Raw genomic sequence first — 24,677 nt, forward strand, 5'->3', positions numbered from 1 at the left:
CAAAAACGCCAGCTTCAATTCTGCCGGATCTCTCTCTTAGTTTCCAAGAATTTGATTTACGTTCCCACAAAAAAAAAGTTTGATTTACATGAATTTGTGCTGGCGATTGGATTTGTGCTGAATCTCTTTGCATATGCTACTCCAACTGTACATGAAATGCAAACACCTAATAAGCATACAATACAACCAACACCTCAGCAGGTTATGTATGGATGGATACGTGCGTGTGCCACCATGTACAGCATGCTCAGAGAGCGCTAGGCTACAAAAGTGGACCAGAACAGAAAAGAAGCCCACCACGCACGCCACACCACAGGTTAATCTTAGAGACGTGTTTCTACTCTCAGTTGGCAGCGATTTACAGCAACAGTTGGTTGACATTGGTGACGGTACCAATTTACAGTGAAGCTAGAATGAATCGCGCTACCCCTATTTGCTTCAAGCAGTCAACTCTAACTGTCAGTCTTGTGCATTTCACTACTCTGATTCATCATCAGACAAGCATACCACATCTATACCAGAACCATTTGTAGCAGGGGCCGTCGCCCTAGGCTCATCGCCGCTCAACCCAAGACTGGCTGTAAGCCATGCATCCAGCGATAATGACGGCTGCTCTCCTGCGGTGATGGAAGGTGCTGCTGTATTCGAGCCTGGAGGTGCTGCTATTTGTAAAGCTGGGTTTGGAGCTGGTGGCACACGTTGTGCCAGGTGACTAGGATGCGAGCTTGAGGGCAATGATGTTGCTGGGAGGGCTGAGTGTAAACTTGACATGCCTGAGGTTGCCACGGGGCCATGGTGTGAATCTGATGGGGATGAATTTGCTCCCAGCACTGGTTGTGTCCTCGGGGACGTCGCCTCCACCCTAGTTGGCAGAAGCTGCTGCTGATTTCCAGGTGGCATTGAATTTGCCAGTGGTGACTTGAACTGGAGATGAGGAGCAGGTGCACGAGGAGCCAATTCACTCTGAGCTCCATAGCTCCCACGTGGTGTAGGCATGTGACTAAGAGGTGCTGACGATGTTCTGTAAATATTGCCTGGTATCAAGGGGGGAGGTTGGACCACTTGTGAGGACGGCGATGACGAACGAGACAACTGCGACAGTGACGATGATGGTTGTTCCACCAGTGGTGCTTGGACTCTAAGCCTTGGTACTGGTGGTCGACAGGCTGATGGCAAGGCAAATGATGACGCTGAGGATCCCATCCCTGAAGGCCTCATCGGTACTTGCTGAGAAGCCTGAGGTGTCTGACGAACTGTAGGGGCATGGGCTCTTGCTGCAGCTCAAAGAAATAAATGGATGTTAAATACAATTATGAGAAACAGCTGTATTAACAAGTTTTGGAGCCCGCCTTTTTTATTTATTCGTTCAGTACGTCCACATTCAGAATGATTAGCAAGGTGTCAAGCATTGCATACAACTTGGTTCTTGTGCATTTTATCTCGTTTAGAAGATCTACTGCTGCAAGGTTTTCAAAAAAAAAAGATCTACTGCACCTTCCAATGTAAATCTTAAAGAAAGAAGAAATTTAATGAAATGGAAATTTATCAGTGTTTCATACCAAATACTAATCGTGTCGAGAAAATTAACTTTGAAGGCACAAAGTATGAATGAGTACGCTCCATACCTTGTGCTGCAGATGGTGATATGAATTTGGCCCGAAAATCCTCAGCCAGTGATTGGTTGCGCAGAACTTTCTCATAAAAATTATCAAGTGTCTTCTTTTGCTGAAGATGGGTGGAGTCATGTTCTTCAATTAACAAATCATATTTTTGCTTTACCTTCTCTATTTCTTGGCTGCACTCCATCCGAAGTTGTGTTTTCTGTCCAAAGTGGAACTGATAAGACATGGTGATATGGGAACTACCATAAACAAATAAGGGTAGACAAAAAAGGGACGAAAATAAGAACCTTCAGTTCATGAGTTTTATTGACTGTGTCCATGTATAATCTTAATCTGTGCAACTCATTTTTCAGTGGTTCAGCATCAATAGGTGGGTGATTAAACATCATTGATGCCACTGGAAAGAGTTCTGCAGACTGCACAGAACCAGATGCCACCTCTGTCTGATGACTTGGTTGACTATCATCAGGTTGTGCTCTTTCAAGCAAGTTATTGGAGAAAGGGATTGATTGTTGCCTCTCAGATTGCAACGGCTGAGATGATGCTACACCAGACAAGTCTGCTTGTTCTGATTCTCCTTGCGAAAGTTGTGATGACACTAAACTCTGTTGTGCACACTGAGTCACAAGATTGTTCTGTATCTCGACTTCTTCAGAAACTGGCAATGTGGCCTGTCTGGAAGGAGCAGTCAAAGCTGGTGTGTCCAAGTGAGGTGAATCGGCAAAATCGGTGCTCCTATTTTCTGTGTCAACTTCCACTTCAGCATCACCTAAACGTTCACTTGTACCACCTTGTAGTGGCACGCAAACAGCACTCTCCTCAGCATGTTCAGTACTTCTATGGTCACCACCTGAAGGTTCCTGATATAATGGTGGGTACATAATGAGTTATTCTGCATCATAAGCTTATGCGATAACAATGAAAGTAAGGATCCTAGACGATAATGTTATGTGTAAGCACAAAACATCACAAGAAAACAAGCACGAGGAAGTAGTGAAATACGATTAGTTCAAAATGGAACACAATTTGCTAAGCACTAACCCTCATGCAAAGAAAAAGCAGGACATCCACTTGTCAAGTATATTTAAGCAAATTGTACAGAAAAAGAAGGATAGTGATATCCGCTAATAAAGTACATTCAAGTAAATGAGTTAGAATACTCAGGACTGTCCTATGCGAAACGCAACATGATACATAAAGTTCTAGCTGTTCATGCCTTGGGGAAACAGACTAACAGGATTACGTGGTAAATATGTCAAGATTTGCATTGCTAACATGGAAAGAGTAAGGGAAAAAAAAAACACAAACCCTAGATTAGGTTACTAGAAGGTGTACAAATATTTCTTACACCTTGTACTATATCACAACAGAGATAAACTTAACTGAGAAAACTACCAAAGGATAAAACAGCAGAGCTGATGAAAACTTAGATAGATCTCACATTTCTTTCTCATGATCTTATATACGTGTGATATTGTTCAGAAAATAGGTTATAATTCACAGGCTGAATGTGATGAATTTGTATGCCAAAAAAATACTCATTTGTCACTGGGAAACTACTAAAAAATAAGCACTATCAGCATTTTGCATGTGAAAAACATGCAATACATGTGTTAACTGTATTTCCAGCTAAATAATTACTAACCAATGAATGAACAGCCAGAGATGCATCTCCTTGTGAGGCAATGCCATCAGAAACATTGCAGATTCCATTCACTGACAGACTGACAAATGATGCTGGACCTTGAATAAGAACTTCAGGTCTATTCTGCGTTTCTTCTTCAACAACTTCAGATGCATTTACACTTCGAACCAATGTAATTTCCATTGTTGAATTTTCATCCAAAGACGGTGTTGTTGGAGCAGCTGCATGAACATGGCAGTTACCAACAACTTCCCTAAAGTGACTAAATTCCTCCATAACAAATTCTGAATCTGGTAAAGGAATGTATTGATCAAAAGTATGGTCTAATTGGCCAGACTTTGCTGCCTGAAGGATTTCCTCCTTCAACTGAGACTCCTTTGTCCAGGTAGCTGATTGCTGCATATCAAGCCTGTTGCGTTGGCATTTCATGTGATTCAAAAATGCACATAGAAGCATAGTAAACCATCCAATTACTAGCTTTATGTTCACATCCCTGTCCTCTTGAGCAATATGATTTTGACTTCTACGAAGATGTTCCACAACTAAACTGCATGCTTCTCTGAGTTTAACGACTTCCTTTTGCCTGTGCCTGTCTAAAAACGAGGCCTCATTTGAATGCTTATCCTCGATACTCTTTCTTCTTAAGGAGAACACTTTATCAACTAATTTAATTCTTTTTTCCATTATTCTACTAAGAAGTTCATCCCTCGATATACATTCCTCTCTATGGGGTCCTGGGTCAGATAGCAGCTCTTTCTCTCCTGAAGCTATGTGCTCAGTCCAAAAATCACCTGCAGCCTCTCGATGTGAATCAGTCTCAAAGTTACCATCAATTGAAGTTAGCTGACTAGGGATTAACTCATCATTTCTCAATTTAACTGAATTCTCTTGTTCACAAGTTGATATGTTGCTTACTGAAGCCGTATGATTCTGTTTGCTCATTTCGCCTGCTCTGCGTGCAAACTTCTTCTTTAGTATCCTTAGCTTTCCATAGACAAACTCAGCTAGTTCTTCAGTGCACTCATAGTTCAAGTTTTTTACAGCAAGGGTGAGGGATTCTGTACGATTGATCTTATGCTTTAAGAGAGAAGCAGCACGCCAACACTGTAGCAGAGCATTACAAAAATAACAGCATTTAGCAGCAAGCGTGTATAAAGTCAAACAAGTAAAGGTTTTTTTTTCCTCTAACCAGAGCTATATTGAATGCATGCAGAATGCCCTTAGGCTCCTGGCTGATTTGGTGATTCTTCAAAATATACTCCAGAAATTCCTCACATAAGGATTTCACATTCTCCTGCAAAATTTGTTATGACCCATCCATGAAAGCAATCAACTTGGACTGAAAAATGAGTACACAAAATGAAGTTATTTTAAGATTTTCACAATTTCATATTTTTTTGGAAAAAATCTTTGACCTGGCTGCATTTTTGCTAAAAACAATGGTTTGAACTTTCATATGTTATGCAATAGAACACAACTACCTTTTCAGGATGTTATGCAGTTATAGAGGGTTGCAGCAACTTGTATAAAGTCATAGAGGGAGTAATGAAGTTAATGTGTTTAGCAGTACCGGCAGTTGCAGCAACTTGTATAACTTTGACAGTTCTGGCTTGAGTTGCACGTGTAGACCTTTTTGTGCGCCATGAAGATTGTTTCTCTCTACATAATGAACTGTATTAGCAAAATGCAGTATCCACATCTAAAGACAGTAATTCTGTTACAGTTGTAATACCTAGTTCCTGCCATGTATCTTCAACTGATATTTGATGAGAACTTGATGGGGTATTGTTTCCAGACAATATAGTGTCGTTGTCTTTGCCAGGTGGGACTTTTGGAGATGAATCCATGACTTCACCAATTCTTCTACGTTTTATTCTAGCCTCATCAGTTTCTTCAGTCCCACCTGGCAATTGCTCTTCTACATTTTGTATCTTTCTGCGGCTTCTTTGTGCTGGCTCAGATATATGTTGCCAGCGAGGAGACCTTCCATTAAGTAAACTTGACCAGTAGGCCCAGAACTTTGGCAGATCACCCTCAACTGATGCGATTCCCTCCCTCTCACCTACTACGACAGTGCCTCTGAAATAGAAAGATCCGCGTAGATAAGCTTGTGATATGGCTGCATTGTCCATTTCATTGCTGAGTTCAACCTTGTTGGGTAATTTTGTTGAAAACTCTGAAGCTACATTATCCACGAAAAGCTCATCAGCATCAGAGCCTTTAAATGAGTGGCTAGGGTTCTGAAACTCCTCAAGTCTATTAAAGAGAAATGATGCACCCCAACTGAGCAGACAATGGCTGAGGCTAGGGGTTATATTCAGGATATTGCTATCCAGAATATGACCATGCTTTGCAAGAATAAGAACCTTTTCCTCAATTGTACAAGATGAATATAAACGAAAAATAGGCACATGTTCAGACTGTGACTCCATGCTGACCCTCTGAAGAGCTCTCAAGTCATTCACGGGATTCCAATCGCTACCATATATGATTATGGCATCAACAGATGATAGCTTAATGCTTGGACCACATGCACGACTATCAATCAAAAAAATAAATCGCCCCTTACTTTTGTCATTGAACATATTCATTGCTGTCTGTTTCTTTTGAAGTAGCAAACCACGTTCAACACGTTCATATGACTCAAAACCAAATCTCTGACGAACAAAGTCATCCAAAATGTCACCAATAGGGTTGCCAGACCCACCACCAGACTGCCATATGAAATAAAGTAGAATAAAATTGAATCAAAAGCTTTGCTAATACAATAACTGGAGATTACAAAGGCATCATAAGCATACTTAATTGATCGTCACGATAACAATACAGAGCATATCAAAACAAATGACCACAATAATCACTATAGATGTATGTACTTTAAGAAGACCAGATGCGTGTTAGAAATTATTCAGTTCTCCTGAACTGCAAAGAACTCAACATAACATTGTCAATAACCTCCATGCTGCATTTGTGATTCTTATAATTTTGTAACTGACGCAAGTCAGATAACTAATTGGTATCACCCACCTACTCGAGACAATAAACTTAAGTGTTAAAATGTGAATAAGTTATGAACTTTCTCAGAAGATTAACTAACCTGGAAAATGAAAGAAACTGTACGGTGCATAAGGTAGGTAAAAAGTTTAAAATTGCTAAAGGCTGCCAAAATTTCAGGCTTAAGTAGAAATGAATTGCTCTTTACTGGAATCAACATGCATAAACTGTACCAAAATTAAATAGTGCAAGTAAAAAAATAATGGAAGCATAATACCGTGGATGTCTCACCTGGGAAAGAATAAGAACTCTTAGACCTTCAGTCCTAATCTTCTGGAGCATCTTGTCAAGAAGCAGCAACTTGCCACATGAACGCACTCCAATATCAAGGATATCAGTTACAGTGTGACCCTTGGTAAGAGAGCTTTGCAACATTTGATCAACGAGATAAGGGTGGTCACAACACTGTTGCATAAGATTAGCTGAAGATCAGTAGGATTGTCTGCAGCTATATATAATAAGTAATTGTACATGCAGATTCCACCTCGTCCAGCGAAATCACTAATTTAAAACAAGTTGTATCATGTGTGCAGCACTACCAAGAATGTTGTAACAAGTTTTAAAAGCAAACCTTCCGGAGGGATACAAGAATGTTGCGAAGAGCACCAACACTATCAGTTTTTGAATGTGATCGAAGTGCTGGGGAGTTTGATAGTAACGTGTAACAGTACATCTCTAATTGCACCGGTGAAAGGTAAGCGGGAACCCAATACTCCAAAAGCTTTGAAGAATCTGCCTTCCGCTCAAATGCAACATAACGGGCAAGTTTTGCTTTCAGCACTGCTAGGGTGCCAGCTGTATCAAAAGAAACACCATTTGAAACACTAAATGTACCATTTTCTTCAGGGTTGAGGAAAGATAGCAGATTGATGTACTCAGGAATATTTTCCTGCAAGACAAAACAAGACAATATGACCCACTTGTGGTACAAAATAAGTTCTATATAAGGTTGTTGGCAGCACCTTCAGTGAGGAACTCAATAAAACCATCCTAAAATTGGTAGGAAGTTCCTTAAGTTGTTCAAGGCATTTTGAAACTCTTGAGTTTTGACAATCATCGACCATAACTGCCTCCCAACAAATTCGCCCAATGGCTTCAATGTCCTGTATAACAATAGAGCAAAAAATAAAACTACATGGTATAATTACTTGCAAGGAAGCTCCATGATTGCATAACATTGATGCAAAATGTATCAAAAGATAGAACTGGTGTTCTTTTAATTGGTAAGCTAGACGAGCTTAGACTAGGAGAATAATATTACCTCTAAGATGGCATCAGGGTGGGACAAGAGAACTTGCAACATCACAGAACCACCCTCATAAAACTCCAGATCTCGAATTGATTTGCGTACATCTTTCTCCCCATTGTATACAACAACATTGATGGATGCTGCCAAGCGACTGAACTTCGTCTCCCACAAGGAGAGAGAAGCAGAAGCAGAGACAATGAGGACTGGTCGGCAGATGTGAGGCAGTATGGACATCACAAAAAGAATTGTCTTAATTACTCGCTCCTGTACAATAGACAAGTTAATTAGTTAAATCATGAAATCAGTGGAAGCATCCACCATACTGCATTAAAAACAGCCATCATACAAGGGCACCAGCAGAATTAGTCACGCCGGTAGCTAAGCACAACTAAATTCTGAGAGAATCCAAGAACTCAAGTGGAAGGTACCAATAAAACACCTTCCAAATATTTTTTTTTTGCCATGCATGGCGGCTATAATATTTAAATAGTTCTACCTGATCGTCAATGAAAACAGCACCACGAGAATTATGCCACAACTCAAGAAGCTGATTGAGCGAACTCAAATGATCATCATCTAAACCAGGGGGGCAACCATCTGGCAGTCTCTGGAGTTTCTGAAACATGCCTCCCTTAACCTGTATAGACCAGGGATAGTTTGCAGTTACTCAAAACTGTGAAATCTTTAAACAATCTAGGGACTGTTTGGAATATAAGACTATGACAGACATTTAACATGAAGTCTGAACCCATATTTCAAATGGTTTAATGTCCAGACAACTGCAGAAGGAACAAAGAACTAAGAGAGCTCATTATTTGTGTGAGGTGGCCTAGCAAAGCAATGTCCAGACAACTGCAGAAAAACAAACTTGCTTGGAACTAATAGAGCTCATTACTTGTGGTGGACTAGCAAAGCGATGCGCATATAGCCCAAGCTCAAAATCATAGACTACAATAATTTTCCTTGCCAAGTGAAGTGGCAGTGTGCCAGTTAATACGAATAAATGATTTCTGTGGCACACCTTGTCTACTTTTGCTGGATCAGATGCTCTTCTTGCAGCTTCAAGGCGGTTTCCATAGCTCCTTTTGAGCTCCTCAGCCTCAGGGGTACATAAAAAAGATGAGGTCTCAAGTTCCCATGTAGCATGTTCATAGCCCAAACCTTTCCATTTCACTAGCCATTCGACATTACAATATGCAATTTTGTCACCTAGTGAATTAAAAAAAACTTCAGCTTCTTTTGGTGGCATAAGTGATCTCCTCCTCAACAGACGGTGTGGTTCAGCCCATTCCTGCTTCCACCTTATTGTCTAAGAATCACATACAAAAAGAAATGGATCAGCAGACATACTTTTGAAGAGTCTAAATAGTCTCTGAAAAAAAAAGATAAACAAGAGGATACATCGCGCGAGTGATCACCTTTTCTTTATGAATTCTCTTACTAAATTTGGAGATAAGATCACGACCTTGCAAGGCGCTATCGACTATATCACTTTCTGAAACCCATCGATTATGTACATGAGCTAGATTCTTGTACTTCGCAAAATATTGCTTGCTGTTATCGGCTCCTAAAATGGACAAGCAATACAATTAATAAATGAATGACAGCAATCGAAGACATACTGTCATACATTTAATTTGATAATTACCCTCCTTGACATCCCACAGAGACTCAATTCCCTCACTGACTGAATATATACCGAACTGGATCCTCTTTTTTGTACACACTATGCAAAGCCATATTCCTAGGGACACATCCAAGGGAGGATCCATACAAGAAAGATGGTAATGTCGTTTACATCCTTTTCCATCACAAGACCTGTTACCAAATAAAAAAATGGAGTTTAGTTTTTATTAGTATCCCTGCACATCAAGTATGAATTCGAGAACAAAATTTTCACATTTGCAGTATGGTATTAGAGATGAATTGCTCCACAAAGCATATGTTTGAAAGATGCATTAACTACAAGGACTATAAGGTGTCAGGTTCTACGATCTAACACAGCCGAGTAGAGAGATACTAAACCACTAGTTATCCATCACCTGAAATTGCATCTTTTAGTCACCTAAAAAGGCTCTGTCACCTTGGAAAAACATTCACTGACGAATCCTACCATCCATCTAAAAATAAGGCCAATTGTGGTAGAAAGTAGCATGAAAATTTAGGAAAGCTTTACTGGATTTCGTTTGTACTACTTATTTTTGCATTTGCTAGGGTTTGCCTACATTTAATTTTTTTCTATGTTATAAATTCTTTTTTTTGTTTCCATAAAATACAGGTTCACCAAGTTTTTCCTATCTCATCCAGGTTCAAATAATTCCTTATTTCAGTACATCTTTAATAACAAAAATAACAAATGTACAGATGAAATCGAGATCCAAATGTCAAAAATTGCTAGCGAAGCGTAAAAGAGCTTCAGTCGCTAGGGCATTATACAGGCCCTAGTCTCGTACAGGTAGATGCAGAACATACAGAACTAGTATCACAAATATCACATTTCAATAATCAAGCTCCAGCTTTAGCCTACAACAGCTCTAAACATAGCTTCATTACTTCATATTCTTCCAGGATTCAGCACAGCAATAACCTACAACTTCTTCCCCTCCAGTAAGAAAAAAAGTGTCATCGCAGGATGCCATCAAACCATTTTAAGTTTGAAAAACAGCATCTTTGTGATTTTAAAGTTATCGTATCAAAACAATAGAGGCATATAGCTGTGTCAAACAATACGTCCATAACACCATAATTGCACTATGTCTAAAAGTATACTACAAAAAGAATTTGTTGTCAAGGATACTTTGAAAACCATCCCAAATAACATTTATTCGTGACCAGAGGGAGTGATAGCATTACATACATAGTTTTTAATCTAAAGATCAAACTATGAACACTTCTGACTTTGTAAGGACAGCATTTTCAACTGTATATGATAAAAGGCATGATATCTGGAGTAAACTGATAAATACACTGGAAATAGGCATAGTAATTAGAGCTCATTCTGTCACTTATAATAAATAATGCCAACCAATGATGGGAGTGAAATAAGCAGATACTAGTGGAACACAAGAAAATTAGAAGATGTAGAATACCACTAGTAAAGGCTTAGGAAATAAATAACACTGCATCTGTCCTTGGGTCATCAACTGGCAGAATGAAAAGAAGTATTTATGACAAGCTAATTCATTTAGCATGATCATATTCCTTTTCCGATTCTGGGTTGATATTTCCATAATTTCAGTATTACGAAAATAACATAGAAGAAAAAAAGACAACTTGAATAAATTACAGAGTAACTTACTTGAGAATATCTGAGGCTTCATTATTTCTGCAACCAACACACATGTCGTCATTGTAATCTGTTTCATCACATTGGATAGCTTCAATATTCCTTGAAATGCATGCCCCTTGAATCCCAGTGGAATCACCATCTTTGATTGCCTTGCTGGCCTAAGAACATTAACTGCAGGCATAAGATTATATCCCACCAAATAAAACTAGCAATGAAAACACATATGCTGCACAAGAAATTGAAGGAGCTTTATTTGATTACTACCTCTTCATGATGAGCAGTAGAGCAATCCCTATTTTGCAATTCTGGTAGAGAGTTCTGGCTGCAATACAAAAGGTGAAAACTTAATCAATTAAATATTGCCAACTGCATGCATAGTGGTATTAGATAGAATATATAAAGCTAAATAGTATAAATAATTTGCTAAGGTTAGTTGGAGTACTTTGAATCACAAGCAGCTTGCTTTCCAATGTCCAATATGGAGATGCATTCCGCTGCCTTATTTAGTAAGCACATCTCAATAGGCATACATGACTGTACAAAAAACAAAATGCAATGTCGCTTTAAGTCTCCAATACACATCAGTGGATAATAAGAGAAAATAACCAAGACTTCCATGAAATTATTAAATACAACACTCCAAAGTACCAGGAAGTCGTAAAAGACTAATGAACATAAGAAGCCAAGTGGTAAAAGAGATTATGAGTAAGTAGCACTGGAAGCAGTATAACATTTGCAGGCGCGAAAAAATACAACACTCAAAGATAGCAGGATGTCACAAAAAATTAACAGACATAAGAAGTCAAGCAGGTAAAAGAGTACATGATAGATACTGCATCCATTAAGAGTAAGTAGCAGTGGAAGCAGTATAACATTTGCAAGTGTGAATACTGGGTAACTGGAACATGCATGCAATTCTTTCATGCTACTTGGAGTAAATACCAATGAAGGATGAAAGAAGGCAACACTACTAAACTTTCCATAATACTTGGTACATCAATTTCATCAGTAGATACCCAACTACTGCTTACTGCACTGGTTCCATCAGCAGCAGAAACACAGGGCTGGCATGCTTGAATCTCAGATTATTGAGAAGGAAATGGCAGCCAAACCTCTGAAACAAGATCAGACTGATGAGATCCAATCTTCAATTCATCTCCCTCCAATATCACCTCAGGCATTTCATGCAAGTCAGAAGAGTGACCTTCCAAAACCTTGTTATCAGCCACACTTGAAGGTTCCCTGTTGACTTGCTCCTGTGCATTACTTTCTTCATCCACCAAAACAGCAGCAGCATCTTCCGCTTGCACCTTGGAAGCATTTTCCTCGTCCTCCCTGAGAGGAGTAGCAAGCACTACATCGGGAAATTTATGGATAAGTGAAGTTAGCATTAGGATGAAACCTAAGCATAGAAAAGGAACGCCACCATCAGCATCCAGAGAGAGAGGGGGAGAGAGAGAGAGAGAGAGGTGATCGAAACCTTTGTCCTGAAACGCTAATCCTAAATTGATCTCGAAGAAGCTATAAGCCCTCTTGGAATGGCAATGGAAGGGTGGTTAATCATTACTGCTATGCGTGGTGTACCATGATATCAGTTGGTTTTAGAAGGTGCAGCAAGCTAAGATTTCATGCAGCAAGCTAAGGATTCGTCAATACATTGCACTCAAGAACAAAGAAGCCTAAACGATGCAACTGTTTTTCTTTTACATAATCCTGAACATTCTGAAAGATGCGATGTTTGCAATAAAGAAATCAAGTAATGAGCTGAAAATAACAAAACTAGGATGCCTGCTCAGGCTTTAGAGGCCATTAGTCAAATGAAATGGCACGGACATCCCGTACCTGGCGATTTGGGGCTTTCTTCAGGACCAAAGAGTGCAATATATCTCTTTGTGTTCATGAGCCTTTTCTGCTTCTTAGACGGCGTGGTGGCAGTCTGAGCGTCATCTTCAGTTTTTCTTTTGGCGATTGGGGCGGACGTTGAGGTTCCGTTAGAATCTTGGTTCGACGGGGGAGAAGGTGAGCCGCTGGTATTCCTAGCTCTGGCGGACTTTTTTGTTGAGTCTTTTGGCTTGTTTGGCGAGGATGCGGATATGGGGGTAGCAATGGCAGTGGCATCCCTGGTGAGCCTTGTAGCAGATCTGTGGGAGGAAGTCGTGGCGGGAAGATGTTTATATTTGTTCTTGCCTCTGGTTTCCCGAGTAGACCTCCTGAGGTTTGGTGTCTGCGCATTGGTTGCGGCGGCTGTGGTGCTCCTGGTCTCTCTGGCATTGGGAAGCTTCCTCGTGGCAGTTGCAGAAGCAGAAGGAGGAGGAGGAGGAGGAGCGGTGTGTCCGTCTCTGGGTGCCCCTGAGGCAGCAGCTCCTCCTCCTCGTCCTCCTGATCGGGTATTGGCCATGGATCAGTAGAAGCGCATCAGCACCTGGGGACATACGTTCATTAGGCGTTTGTTTAGGGAAGGAATCCTCCGAGGCGCGAATTCGATTGAGTCCAATTCTAAGCAGAGGACAAGGGATGGATCGAGGGCCTTAGACAGAATGGAACCAGAGGAGAAGTCATTGGTTACTTACCAACCAGGCGAGGCGGTGAGGCGGCAATGGAAGAAGCAGCAGAAGAAATCGGTCCTGAATCCGCTCCGGCGGAAGCGGCAGCTGAGCTGACGCGGGGCTTGCGCGGCGCTGGAGCAACACTGGCACCGGAGTGCCCAAACCCTAGCCCCAAGGAGAGCCGCCTCCTCCTCCGGCGTGGCGGCGTCTGGAGGGGCTTTGCGGTGAAGGGAGGAGGACGGAATTGAAGGTGGGGTTGGGGAGGGGGGGGGGCAACGAAAAGAACAAGGGGGTCCTCCCTCACCTCTGCCCAGGCTCCAGCTACTCCCCGGCCCATCCCAAATTTACATGTGTTTGGACGGAGAGCATAAGAGTGGAGCGGCTTCTACGTAAAAAAAGAAATTTCTCGTATTTTTTAACCCTCAATTCGTAAACTTTTCAAAATATGTGAATTTTTTTTATTTGGAGGAGTTCTTCTCCTTTTTATAATTTTCCTTTTTTTTCTTCTCGATTTTCAAGTTAATGGACCAATTTGCCCCTGCCTCTCTCCTGTCTCTCGTCTCTTTTTATTCTTATTCTTGGCTGTCTCCTCTGCTTGCCGCCACTCCGTCTCTTCTTCCTCGCTCCAACTGTAGTTTCTTTCCAACGACAATCAACTGTAGCGTAGCCTTAACATATGACGATCGGGGGTATATATTTATCGGATCAGCAAACAAAAAAGCCATCCAGAAACATCTCCACGTCTCTCCCTCGTGTTCTAATGCTGTATCCTCCTTCCTACTCTCGATCTGTCGCACGCGCCACGCCATCCCGGCCCAATCCGTTCGACGGCAACCTTCCCCTCCCGCCACTCCTATAGCGCCATGCATATGCTTGGCAGGAAAATTACAGGGGGGTCGATCTGAAAATCTGACAGGAACAAAGGGTAGTGGCACGGCACATGCAGGTATCAAACATTAATTTACAACCACTAGAATTAATATGAAAAAAAGGATTAGAGCTAATAATTATAATTGTCTATCCCACGCCCTCTTTGATCAATTGAATATTCTAACGCATACTCTAAAATATATGTTTATTATTATTTAGTTGCAATAGATTTCTTTTTGCATCACATCTCCATGAGTGTTTGATATATATTTAATTAAATTATTTATTTATAAATTGGTATTCTTATCTCTTTCATCATACATAAATACATGGTGATACATATCCTGGGTAGTCTTTTTATATAAACAATAACGTAAATAATATATTAATAACGATAGAAATAGTAATTTAGAATTTTATATTGGTGTATTTTAATATTTTATTATAATTATATAATTTAGATTCAAATTTAGAGGTTACTTTAACTTTTTAACATTAATATAATTATTTAGGAGGTTATTTGCATTATTTTTATAATAGCATACATGGGTAATTTATACGAAGATTAGAGTGTTACTCTAGATCTTTTTAATAATGATAGATGTGGGTAATTTAGATACATGTTTAGGAGTTACTTTAGTCTGTTTTTATAATGGTAGAGGGGAATAATTTATTAGAAAAGATAATAGATCTAATGACTATTATAATTAGAGTCGTCGGATTGATGACCGGATGTTTCTGATTTTCTTGAGAATTTTTAGAGTTTTTTATTTTCAAAATGTCCACATGGAATTCTAGGTGATTTCATGCGGAAGGTTAAAAGAAAGCTCCACTTAATAAATAGTAATAGTAAGATTGAGCATAATATATATTTGATGGTCAGTGATAGATGATGGAATTTATTTATTGATGCATGCGTGGTCGTCTGAGCTTCGATGCGAGCTGCGAGCAGACACGGAGGTAGGGAAGCTGCGGCCCGGAGGTCCTCCTGAGATGCACCGCGTACCGGGACTGCTCTTCAATTCCCCGGCCGGCCGTCAAGAGCTGGATCTCGAACAAGACCAAGCTTCCCAGGGCGGAGGCGCTAGAGACGCCGGGCGGCGGGACGACGCACACCATCCGGTGGCGGTGGCTGTGGTACAAGAGGATGGATACGCCCAGCTGCCCCAGCGCCGTGGCGATGCGCCGCATCGTCTCGCGCGGACACTCGTGGAGGAGGAGCTCGACGCCGTCCAAGCCTCCTCCCAGCGCCCACTGCGGCGGCGGCGGCGGCGGGGGGGGGGGGGGATGGAGAGCTGCTGGTAATAACGGGCCGCCGCGTCGTACTGCTCGCTGAGGACCAGCTGGTACGAGACCGCCTCCTCGGAGCCGGAGGAGCCGTCGTCGTCGTCGTCGAGGTGGTGGAGCAGGCTGGCCCTCTCGAACCCGTGGCGCGTGACTAGCAGCTCCACGGTGCCAGCGTCGACCGCGGCTGGTCGTCGCAGAGCGGGACTAGTCGTCGGCAGCATCGCCAGGTACGGCGGCATGTCCGGCTGTAGCCAGCGGTGCTCCCTCACCTCGGTGATGGTGGCCCGCTTCTGCGGCACGACGATGAGCATGCTGGAGATGAGGTCCCGGGCGTCGTCGGAGACCCAGGACGGCAGCCGGAAGTCGCCGCGCCTGATGTTCCTGCGCAGGTCGGAGATGTCGTCGGTGCCGCCGTCGAAGGGCAAGCGGCCGCAGAGCATGGCGTAGAGGATGACGCCGCAGCTCCACACGTCCACCTCGGGCCCCACGTAGAGGCGGCCATCCAGCAACTCCGGCGCCGCGTACTGCGGGCTCCCGCAGCTCTCCGTCTGCAGCCTCCCTGGGGCCCACAGCTCGCTGAAGCCGAAGTCGGCGATCTTGACGTCGCCCCGGGAGTCGAGCAGGACGTTCTCCATCTTGAGGTCGCGGTGGACGACCATGCTGCGGTGGCAGTAGGCCACGGCGGCGACCAGCTGCTGGAAGAGCCTGCGGGCCGGGGCCTCCGGCAGCCTCTCCCGGACGGCGACGTGGTCGTAGAGCTGCCCTGACTCGGCGAGCTCCATGACGATGTAGGTGTGGTCGCCGGAGCGGACGGCCTCGTAGAAGCGGACGATGTGGGGGTGCTGCGGCTGCCGGAGGCTGAGCAGACGCATCACGAAAACCTCCCGCTCCACCGCTTTGTTGATCGTCAAAGCTTTGCCTTTGCCTTTGAGGATGATGATCTTGATGGCCACCGGGTGGCCCGTGCGGAGATGCCTGGCCTCCCATACCTCCGCGGACTTGCCCTCCCCTCTCAGGCTGTGCAGCTCGTACCTCCCACGAAGCGTCGCCGGCAGCGGCTTCGCCGCCGCCGCCGTCGTCCTTGGCCTCTTGCCTAGTGATGATGGTGGTGGTGTCGATGATGAGCCCTCCTGCTGCTGCGACCTCTGCATTGGAGTAATTCATATATTGATTGATCATATTTATATATAATAGCCGCTGCTAGCTGGAGCAGTTAATAACTTGCAGGCACCTACGTAGCGTACTGCAGCCATGGATCGGAATTGAAGATGCCGCCGGCCAGCAGGCAATAAGCAAGAGGCCGGCGGGAGGAATTGAAGATGGCCAAGGGAGACGATCTATCAGGGATCAGCTAGTACTAGTAGGCAGTAGCAAGCAAGAGATCAGCGGCGGGCGGATGGATATATCGATGCCCAAATTCGTCGCAAACTAGGGAGGGAGGAAATTACAGTCTACTTCGTACGTAATTCCTTGTTATTAGTTACTGTAATTTTCTAACTAAAAAAAAGGAAGGAATTACTGCTTGCTGCTGCAGCAGCAACAAGGCAGTCTGCATCCCTCGTCTGCAACGACGACGACCGTACCTAGCACTAGCAGACAAGAAAACCATCGGTCCAAATGATGCATTGCACGCTCTGTATCTTCTTATATATATGTTGGCTAATGGCTACCTTTTCTTTTTATTAATTTTCTACATGCATGCATCAGCTTAGTTATTAATATTCTAGATGCGCGTACATATAGATTTTTTCCAACATAATTTTCTTATCCCTATAGTTTTTAGGGACATCACAAAACCAATTATCAAGTTCATTTCCTCTTCTCTCCAAGATGTGGTCCTATTTAATTTGGTTCCTCTTATACCCGGCTTATATGTGAATGAATGAGAAGCGAAAATCCTACCCAAACACTTTGTTTATCTTTTGCATACCACAAAAGCCACTTAGCATAGAAGCAGGAAACAACAGGTGTCCATCCCCGCGTTTCCAATAAGCAACATTGCTTACCAAGACAAGATTCTCCAGAAAAGGGCTTATCAGAAAAGTCTACTTCTCAAATAAGAGAGTTTTAGAAGCGGAATCAAATAGGGCGACAGTAAGTAACACAATGCCGTCTGTTAACAACAGTGATGTGCCATGAACCAACATATATGGAGATGAGTAATAATGCATCCATACACACACTAACCTAACCACCATCCCAATTTCGACTTCATCCCTGAAAAGAGCAAGGCAACAACATATATATATATACACAATATTATCCGTACGTCAGAATTTTGCGTTGCTGTTGCATGCTCAGTCAATCAATAATCCCTATCAATAGATTAGCCGAGTACTGGACGCCACATGGGAAATGGGGCAGCGAAACAAAAAGGTTGAGCAGTGGGCTGCCCGGCAGCTGTTGAATCCAATCCATCTTCACGAGAAACTGAGAAAGAGAGAGGCTTCCTGTCGCTGATCCAACCATTGCTGCCTCGCCGCCTCTGCTCACATCTTCCTTGATGGATGAACATTAGGTTATGCTATTACAGCTCTAACACCACAACTGCAAGTCAATCGAGAAGCAGGTGAGGTGAGGTGTAAATGCATACGACAGGTTCAGCAATATATGATTAAGGAAGACTACTACCAGATAGTAAGCAAATGAATAATGCAGACACAACTTACAATCTGAATCCGTGGTGATCCACTGCCCTATCCTGCAGCTCCCCTCCTCCTCCTCCTCCTCCTCTCCATCCATGTTCTTCATGCTCTTTGGGCTGCTGCTGCCGCCGCCGCCGCTGCACAGCATACTCTGCTGGCTCATGGACGACAACCTTGACATGTAGTAGTCTTTTCTAGATGGCGTCTGCTCTGACGCCTTTGCCGGCGCTGACATCAACGACAATGGTGAATATGCAACCGACGACGCTGAAGAGCAGCTGCCCACATCCCACTTGAAGCTCAGCTTGCTCGAGCTGCAGCTCATCTCGTCGCTCGCCTCCTGCTGCTTCTGTTTCTGCTTGCACCCTCCCTTTGCAGCTGTTGCGGCTGCAGCGCTGTCCCTTGCGTGGAAGCTCAGAACCTTCTGCAAGAACACATTTGATTTCAGCATACAAGCATCTACGCTGGATCAAAACCTCCGAATCTTGATTTAGCTCCTAATCCGAGTCCAGCGTGGGGAGATAATCAACAAATTGAACCGTACATACCTTCCATTTCTTGCCACTGACTGTGGCGCCGTGAGGTCTGGCCTGAGCAGCCAGCTTCAGAAGCTCCTTCACCCGTGCAACTGCCTTCTTGCCGTCGATCTTGTGCACCATCTTCTTCATTGCACCCTCAACTATGCCATGCTCGTTGAAGATTGGCAGCACTTTGCAGCCGATCACTACAGGGCCTGCAGGCTCGGCAATATGACCCATCCTAATGCCACCTCAGGGCTGAGACTCGTTGCTGCAACCCCAAACACCTCACTTTTATCGCATCCCCTGCACATGGGCAGTGTTTATAAGGATTTATTACAAGCGGAGGCAGGTCGATTTAGTTAGGCAATCAACGGCTGAGATCAAACAAGTGGGAAAGAGCCAACGCTTGTGATCGTATCAGACATGGGATCCCAAGAGATGGATCAGTATCATCTATCCTATCATTGTAGCAACATGGTGGGCAATGTCATAAGCTAAGCTGGAATTTGCCTTAGTTAAACATCACATGTGGAGATAGAATAATATCACAATGGATGTTCTGGCTGTAACAAGTATAAGAATCTTGATTAGGTGCGTGCAGTTGCGGTCAAAGTTGAATACTACTACTACAGGGCAGTAGCATTTTAGATCTCCTCAACCAACTTGCATATTTGTTTAGCAGTTTAAGCGAAAGGATTAGATAGAAGCTGTGTCATCACACTAGCTACATGCATCTTTTGATTATTGATTTAAAGGGATCAAAGACAGATGAGATGAGATAGATTAAGCAAGCAAATGATATGAGCATGCATGATTAGTTGGAACGCTGTCCTTCGCGCTGCTTAGGTTGGCCATGTGATGCATGCAGAGGAACGGTGCCCCTGGGCTGCGGCATGTTACTGTGTACTGACATACTGCAGGAGAAGGCTTATTTTATTGTTATACTTCTGTACCGCTTGTCTCACTAGCTACTTTATATCGTATTTGCTATTTACCATGCGTGGTGCATGGATAGCTCAGCTCCTATTGAACCGAAAAGTGCACCGATTGTTCACGGATCGAGAAACAAGAGAGATATACCAATCCATGATTTATTCTAACATTGAAAGTATATATATTACCAGAAGCATTACCCGGACCTCATCCGAGGAAAGTAGAAAACAAAAGAGAAAACCCTCTCTGAAATAAAATGTGTCAGACATTTCAGTAGAACACGAATTGCATTGCCAAATGCCAACCAGTCCATCCAGGTGAGTTTCTCATCATAGAAACGCGGTGGCTCGTGAAGCTGAAGTTATCTGGCCCATTGTGAGCTACACATGAATCTATTATAAATAGTTTTAGGTTGTGGAAATGGCTTCCTGCTAGATTTGAGTTAGTCAGAAATGCAAACGAATCCACAGAACAGGGACACTTGTCATCACACGAGCTGATGAGCAGCATCATGCCTGTGATGTACTCTACCTAATCTCCATTGTCCGCGACAGAACACCAGATCTTCTTAAGTCCCCCAAAAAGAAAAAGGATAACAAGACATGACTGAGCATTTTCTCGACATCTAGTTATGGTATCAACATGTTGTGTGTTTGGCATACCACAATGTAATGATGGTTCATGACCTATCGGTCCAGTGGGCTCAGCTTGGCCATTAAAATGTTTCTTTATGCCTTTTCCCTTGTCATCTTCATACCAAAATAGTCAGTGTGTATGTTTGTAGTTTGTTCCAGAATAATTATATCATGCAAGTAGCTGCCAACAGGTGATACGATCCATGTGCAGCATAACCATCTTGTCTACTTGGTTTGCCATCTGCTTTTCCATTTTGCATCTGAACTTTGTATGTGGCATAGTGACGTGAAAATTAGAACCAGAAACAAGTGCAACAATGATTTGAGTTTCTGGATTGTTCACTTTTATTTTTCTTATTCTTTCAGCATAGCCGTCATAGTTTCCAAAAATTTTCTGAATCTTCTGATTGCAAAATAGATTTAGCATTTAGCTGCATATGCAATGACCCCATCCAAATCTTGTTTGACTCCATCAAGTAAAGAGTAACATCAACAGCGACGGTACTGAGCTCTTTGTTGGTTATATGCATATTCCCATGGTATAAAAGGAGTTCAGAGATGACATTCAAAAAGGGATGGAAGGTACCACGAAAGGACAGATAATAAGGGATATCATGTTAATCTTTGGAATCTAGAAATCAATGAGAAAATGAGCACAATCTTTTTCCAACAAATCAGATATTCTGATAATAGCAGAATGGGCCTCTAAGGAAACCAAACTAGATTAATCCTTGTAATGAATGCTTAAACTTTCATGAAACAATTTGAAAAGAATTCAACAACTCAGTAACAATTTGCTGAGAGCAAACTTACTTCAAATGAAGCCACCAAAAGTACCAACCAATGAGCAGAGCCATCAAAAAACTTAACGGTTTCCTTTCTCTTATTATGCAACCGAAGCTTCAATCCGGATTTCCCGGTTCTAAACGTATTGAAATGTTCCATAAAGGGGAATGGATTTGCATGCATGGAACTTGAAACAATAATAACCACCAAATTGAATCACATACAGATGTATTTACTACAGTATCCTTTTTTTTAAAATCAAGAAGTACATCTTGGGCTGACTTTCAATACTATACAACCAATTTATATGTTTACAGAAAATTCTTAAAATCTTAACACACCTGCCTACAGATATATCTCAAATGTCAACACTATTCAGAGGCATTTAGTATTTTTGTGTACAATATAGCAAAGCCACAACCTCAATTCAGAAAATCTACAATGGTCAGGTTCACGCTTCTTCAGCTTGCCGCATGAGTTCCAGAATGCTAGAAGATTTTCTCTTTGCACGGTCCGTGCCAGACTCCGACAGTTCCTTGAGTGCATCCTCCGCTCCAGCAGCTTTTGCAGCCCTCGTTTGCTCAACATCAGCACAACAAAGCGACCACAGAATGGCTGCAGCGTTCTCTCTGTTGCGAGGAGACCCTGTTTTAATTACCTCTACAAGTGGGGGGATCGGATCCGACTGCGCAATTACAGCCCTGGCTTCAGGGTTACCAGCAAGGATAGCCAGAAGAGTGAGTGCCTCATCAGTCATTCCCCCGGTAGGATCCACCAAGAAGTTCATCAGATGGATGACGATTCCAGCTTTGACTGCTCGGATCTTATTTCCCTGATATATGCACAAATTAAAAATTGCTGTTGCTGCATCTTTCTTGCCTCTTGGGCTCCCATCGCACAGAAGATTAATGAGTGGAGGTATTGCACCAGCACCACCAATTGTAACCTTGTTTTCATCGACAACTGACAAACTGAATAGTGTGGCGGCTGCGTTCTCTCTGGCTTCCATGCTCCCAGTTTTGAGCACCTCCACAATCTTAGGGATAGCATGAGAGCCCACAATGCTTGCCTTGTTGTTCTCATGTATGGAGAGGTTAAGGAGCGCTGTGACAGCATGTTCCTGCGTTCTTGGATCCGAAGAGGAGAGTAGATTGACAAGCAAGGGAATTGCTCCTGCTTCAGCAATGCATATCCGGTTGTTGACATTTCTCTTTGCAAGCAAACGGATCTCACCAGCAGCAGCCCGCTGCTCATCTTGGTTCCCACCCCTCAGCCTGGTCATTAGCGAGACTAGACCAGCATGGTCATAATCAGAGCTTTTTGCTGATTTCTTATCTCGGGAATTTGCCTTGTTCTTCGGAAGCTCAATGCCGTTGGCTTCACACCACTGAGCTATTAGGCTTTTGAGGACGAAGTTTGGTGTCAGTGAGGTATGTGAGAGAGGCTGTTGCGTCTTAGGGCACGTCTTGTGTCCAGAATCAAGCCATTTCTGGATGCATGATCGCTCATATGTCTGAAAAGTGAAAAGTAGACAAGAAAAGTCTTAATAACAAAACTGATGTATTTAAGGAGTAGAGCCGTAATTCGAACTTTACACTGTGAATGCCTACCTGTCCGCTGGAAACGATGACAGGGTCTTGCATGAGCTCAAGGGATATCGGGCATCTGAATTCATCGGGGATGATTGGAGATCTGTGCTTTATGGAGGCAGACCTGGCGGTGAGTGTCTCTGGTGCGGGAGCTTTTTCAGTGATGACACAATCTTTGAGCTTCTTGAGCAAGGAAGACATCTCCTCGACGCAGCCATCAGGTTCTCCGCCACTGGAGATGACCATCTCGTGCAGGGCGACTGATTCTTTCTTGATATCGGCCATGGTCTGCAGTTGCAGCTTCTCTGAGATCCTTGTGAAGACCAGAGGATCAAAGGTCTTGTCAGCGAGAGCGGAGGATATATCCTTTGAAAGCTGCGCGTCTGGTGGATCCGTTCTGGTTGCAGCCCTTTTGAACTGAGAATGCACAAGCGCGACCTGAATGCACAGAGTAGAAATCGGCGTTATTAGTGAGTCAGGGCATGAGGAAGGCAGGAAGGAAGGAAGAGGAGTTGGTCAGGCAGCCCACCTGCTCCTGCACTTCTTCAGGCATGTCGAAGGTGTGGTAAGGCAAGGCATCCAGGGCCAGCTGAATCTGCCTGTTGACGCTTGCGAAGCGGTCGAGCAGGCCATCCCCTCGCATCGCCTGGTCCATTCAATCATAGCATAGCATAGCATAGGTTGAACTGATGATCACAAAAGCTGTAGTTTGGTTTCTCGATAGACGAGACGAGCAAGGTACCTGGTAGATCTTGCTGCCGTCGTGAACTGCGCGGAGGAGGTCGCGCGCTGCCCCAAGTGCGTCGGCGAGAGGCAAGGCGCCCTGGAGCTGCTGGAGGAGGGGCGCGAGGAGGCGGATGCGGCGCGCGAGGTCGCCGCAGAGGCGGCGCATGGGCCCGCGCGGCTCCGGGAGCGCGGCGATCTCCGCCGCCACACGCGCAGGCATGGCCTCTGCCGCAACAGCCACAGCCGTGGTGGGTGATAGATGGAGGGGCGGCGGTGCGGGAGCGAAATGGAGATCAGATCCGATGCAATTGAATTACGCCGCCGCCGCCGCCGCCGCCGCCGCCCTCACCAACCCAACGCAGGACGGACGCGTTCGACTTGTCTCTCCTCTCCAACTCTCCTCTCCTCATTCGAGGAAGACATCCATCCCTCCCTCCGGACTCCGGAGACAAGGTCAACTTTGCGGCGTGTGTTTGTGTTTCTTTTTTTTTTACAAAAAGATGCGTTGCTTTTTTAACACCAATCTAATAATAGCGAATTTCTATAAAATTATGTGTGCGTACATATGAAAAATCTATTCATATGTAGCTACTCCTACATATGTATCTCATAATGTAGGATGTATCCGATCAATGTACGAGGTGCATGTGATCGTACCACATCATCTTTAATGGTATATATGTTGGGTACGTGACCATACATATGTGAATATGCTCAATTTTATATACTAGTACTAAGGTATAATAATATATATTTAAAAAATAGGGATGCTTTTGATATTTTTCGTATATATTCTTTGAAGTATCTTAGAATAAGTATATAAATATATTCAAAGTGACAGATGATGAGAGTAGCTACACGCGAGTGCAGATAAAATTATATATATATATATATATATATAATTCATTCTACACACACTTGTAGCTACTATTTCATGACGCTGACGCAGGACGTATCTAACCCAATGTAACAGAACATCTATGATGGTATACATGTTGAGTATATAGGGATCCCGAGTATATAACCATAGACATACTAATTTTTATATATTAGTATTAAGGTATAATTATAATATATTTAAAAAATAGGAGTGTTTTTTAAAAATAATTATATATTTAAAAAATAGGGGTGTTGTTAAAGAATAGAAGTGTTTTTAAAATTTTTTGTATATATTCTTTTAAAGTATCTTAGAATTACGAAATATGTTAGAATTAGTATATAAACATACTCAAAGTGATAAAACTCGTGGTAGTTTACTATTTAGGATACTCGTGGTGGAA

General features: G+C 43.1%; 4 protein-coding genes across 7 annotated transcripts; all 4 read right to left on the minus strand.

Annotated features, from left to right (window-relative positions):
• Positions 1 to 111: 111 nt before the first annotated feature.
• Positions 112 to 13,672, minus strand: LOC112888502. 3 transcript variants are annotated; one of them, XM_025954724.1, is made up of 22 exons: positions 13,545 to 13,624; positions 13,430 to 13,499; positions 12,702 to 13,281; positions 11,972 to 12,213; positions 11,302 to 11,393; positions 11,124 to 11,181; positions 10,869 to 11,017; positions 9,219 to 9,388; positions 8,989 to 9,137; positions 8,592 to 8,879; positions 8,067 to 8,207; positions 7,583 to 7,834; positions 7,284 to 7,424; positions 6,893 to 7,210; positions 6,553 to 6,726; positions 5,000 to 5,981; positions 4,838 to 4,926; positions 4,457 to 4,561; positions 3,268 to 4,371; positions 1,910 to 2,482; positions 1,626 to 1,821; positions 112 to 1,274 (listed from the first exon to the last, which is right to left on the minus strand). In XM_025954724.1, exons 3-22 carry the CDS (start codon positions 13,255 to 13,257, stop codon positions 478 to 480), a joined length of 6,576 nt encoding a protein of 2,191 aa, XP_025810509.1. In that variant the 5' UTR covers positions 13,258 to 13,281; positions 13,430 to 13,499; positions 13,545 to 13,624; the 3' UTR covers positions 112 to 477. The 3 variants fall into 3 exon arrangements, with proteins under 3 accessions (XP_025810509.1, XP_025810508.1, XP_025810510.1); XM_025954725.1 differs by having other exon boundaries at positions 153 to 1,274; positions 5,000 to 5,449; positions 5,837 to 5,981; positions 13,430 to 13,671; XM_025954723.1 differs by having other exon boundaries at positions 13,430 to 13,672.
• A 1,419-nt stretch (positions 13,673 to 15,091) lies between these two features.
• On the minus strand, positions 15,092 to 17,470 carry LOC112889213 (SNF1-related protein kinase catalytic subunit alpha KIN11-like). The gene has a single exon (XM_025955726.1). It carries the CDS (start codon positions 16,711 to 16,713, stop codon positions 15,313 to 15,315), a length of 1,401 nt encoding a protein of 466 aa, XP_025811511.1. The 5' UTR covers positions 16,714 to 17,470; the 3' UTR covers positions 15,092 to 15,312.
• A 310-nt stretch (positions 17,471 to 17,780) lies between these two features.
• Positions 17,781 to 21,246, minus strand: LOC112889214. Its single transcript, XM_025955727.1, has 4 exons — positions 21,110 to 21,246; positions 18,756 to 19,031; positions 18,232 to 18,631; positions 17,781 to 18,109 (listed from the first exon to the last, which is right to left on the minus strand). Exons 2-4 carry the CDS (start codon positions 18,963 to 18,965, stop codon positions 18,090 to 18,092), a joined length of 630 nt encoding a protein of 209 aa, XP_025811512.1. The 5' UTR covers positions 18,966 to 19,031; positions 21,110 to 21,246; the 3' UTR covers positions 17,781 to 18,089.
• LOC112889212 (U-box domain-containing protein 12) lies at positions 21,136 to 23,889 on the minus strand. 2 transcript variants are annotated; one of them, XM_025955725.1, is made up of 5 exons: positions 23,414 to 23,889; positions 23,201 to 23,317; positions 22,693 to 23,109; positions 21,503 to 22,595; positions 21,136 to 21,269 (listed from the first exon to the last, which is right to left on the minus strand). In XM_025955725.1, exons 1-4 carry the CDS (start codon positions 23,615 to 23,617, stop codon positions 21,534 to 21,536), a joined length of 1,800 nt encoding a protein of 599 aa, XP_025811510.1. In that variant the 5' UTR covers positions 23,618 to 23,889; the 3' UTR covers positions 21,136 to 21,269; positions 21,503 to 21,533. The 2 variants fall into 2 exon arrangements, with proteins under 2 accessions (XP_025811510.1, XP_025811509.1); XM_025955724.1 differs by lacking the exon at positions 21,136 to 21,269 and having other exon boundaries at positions 21,283 to 22,595; positions 23,414 to 23,887.
• Positions 23,890 to 24,677: the final 788 nt, after the last annotated feature.

The sequence above is a fragment of the Panicum hallii genome, chromosome 4 (genome assembly GCF_002211085.1).
Source record: "Panicum hallii strain FIL2 chromosome 4, PHallii_v3.1, whole genome shotgun sequence".
Taxonomy (NCBI): domain Eukaryota; kingdom Viridiplantae; phylum Streptophyta; class Magnoliopsida; order Poales; family Poaceae; genus Panicum; species Panicum hallii.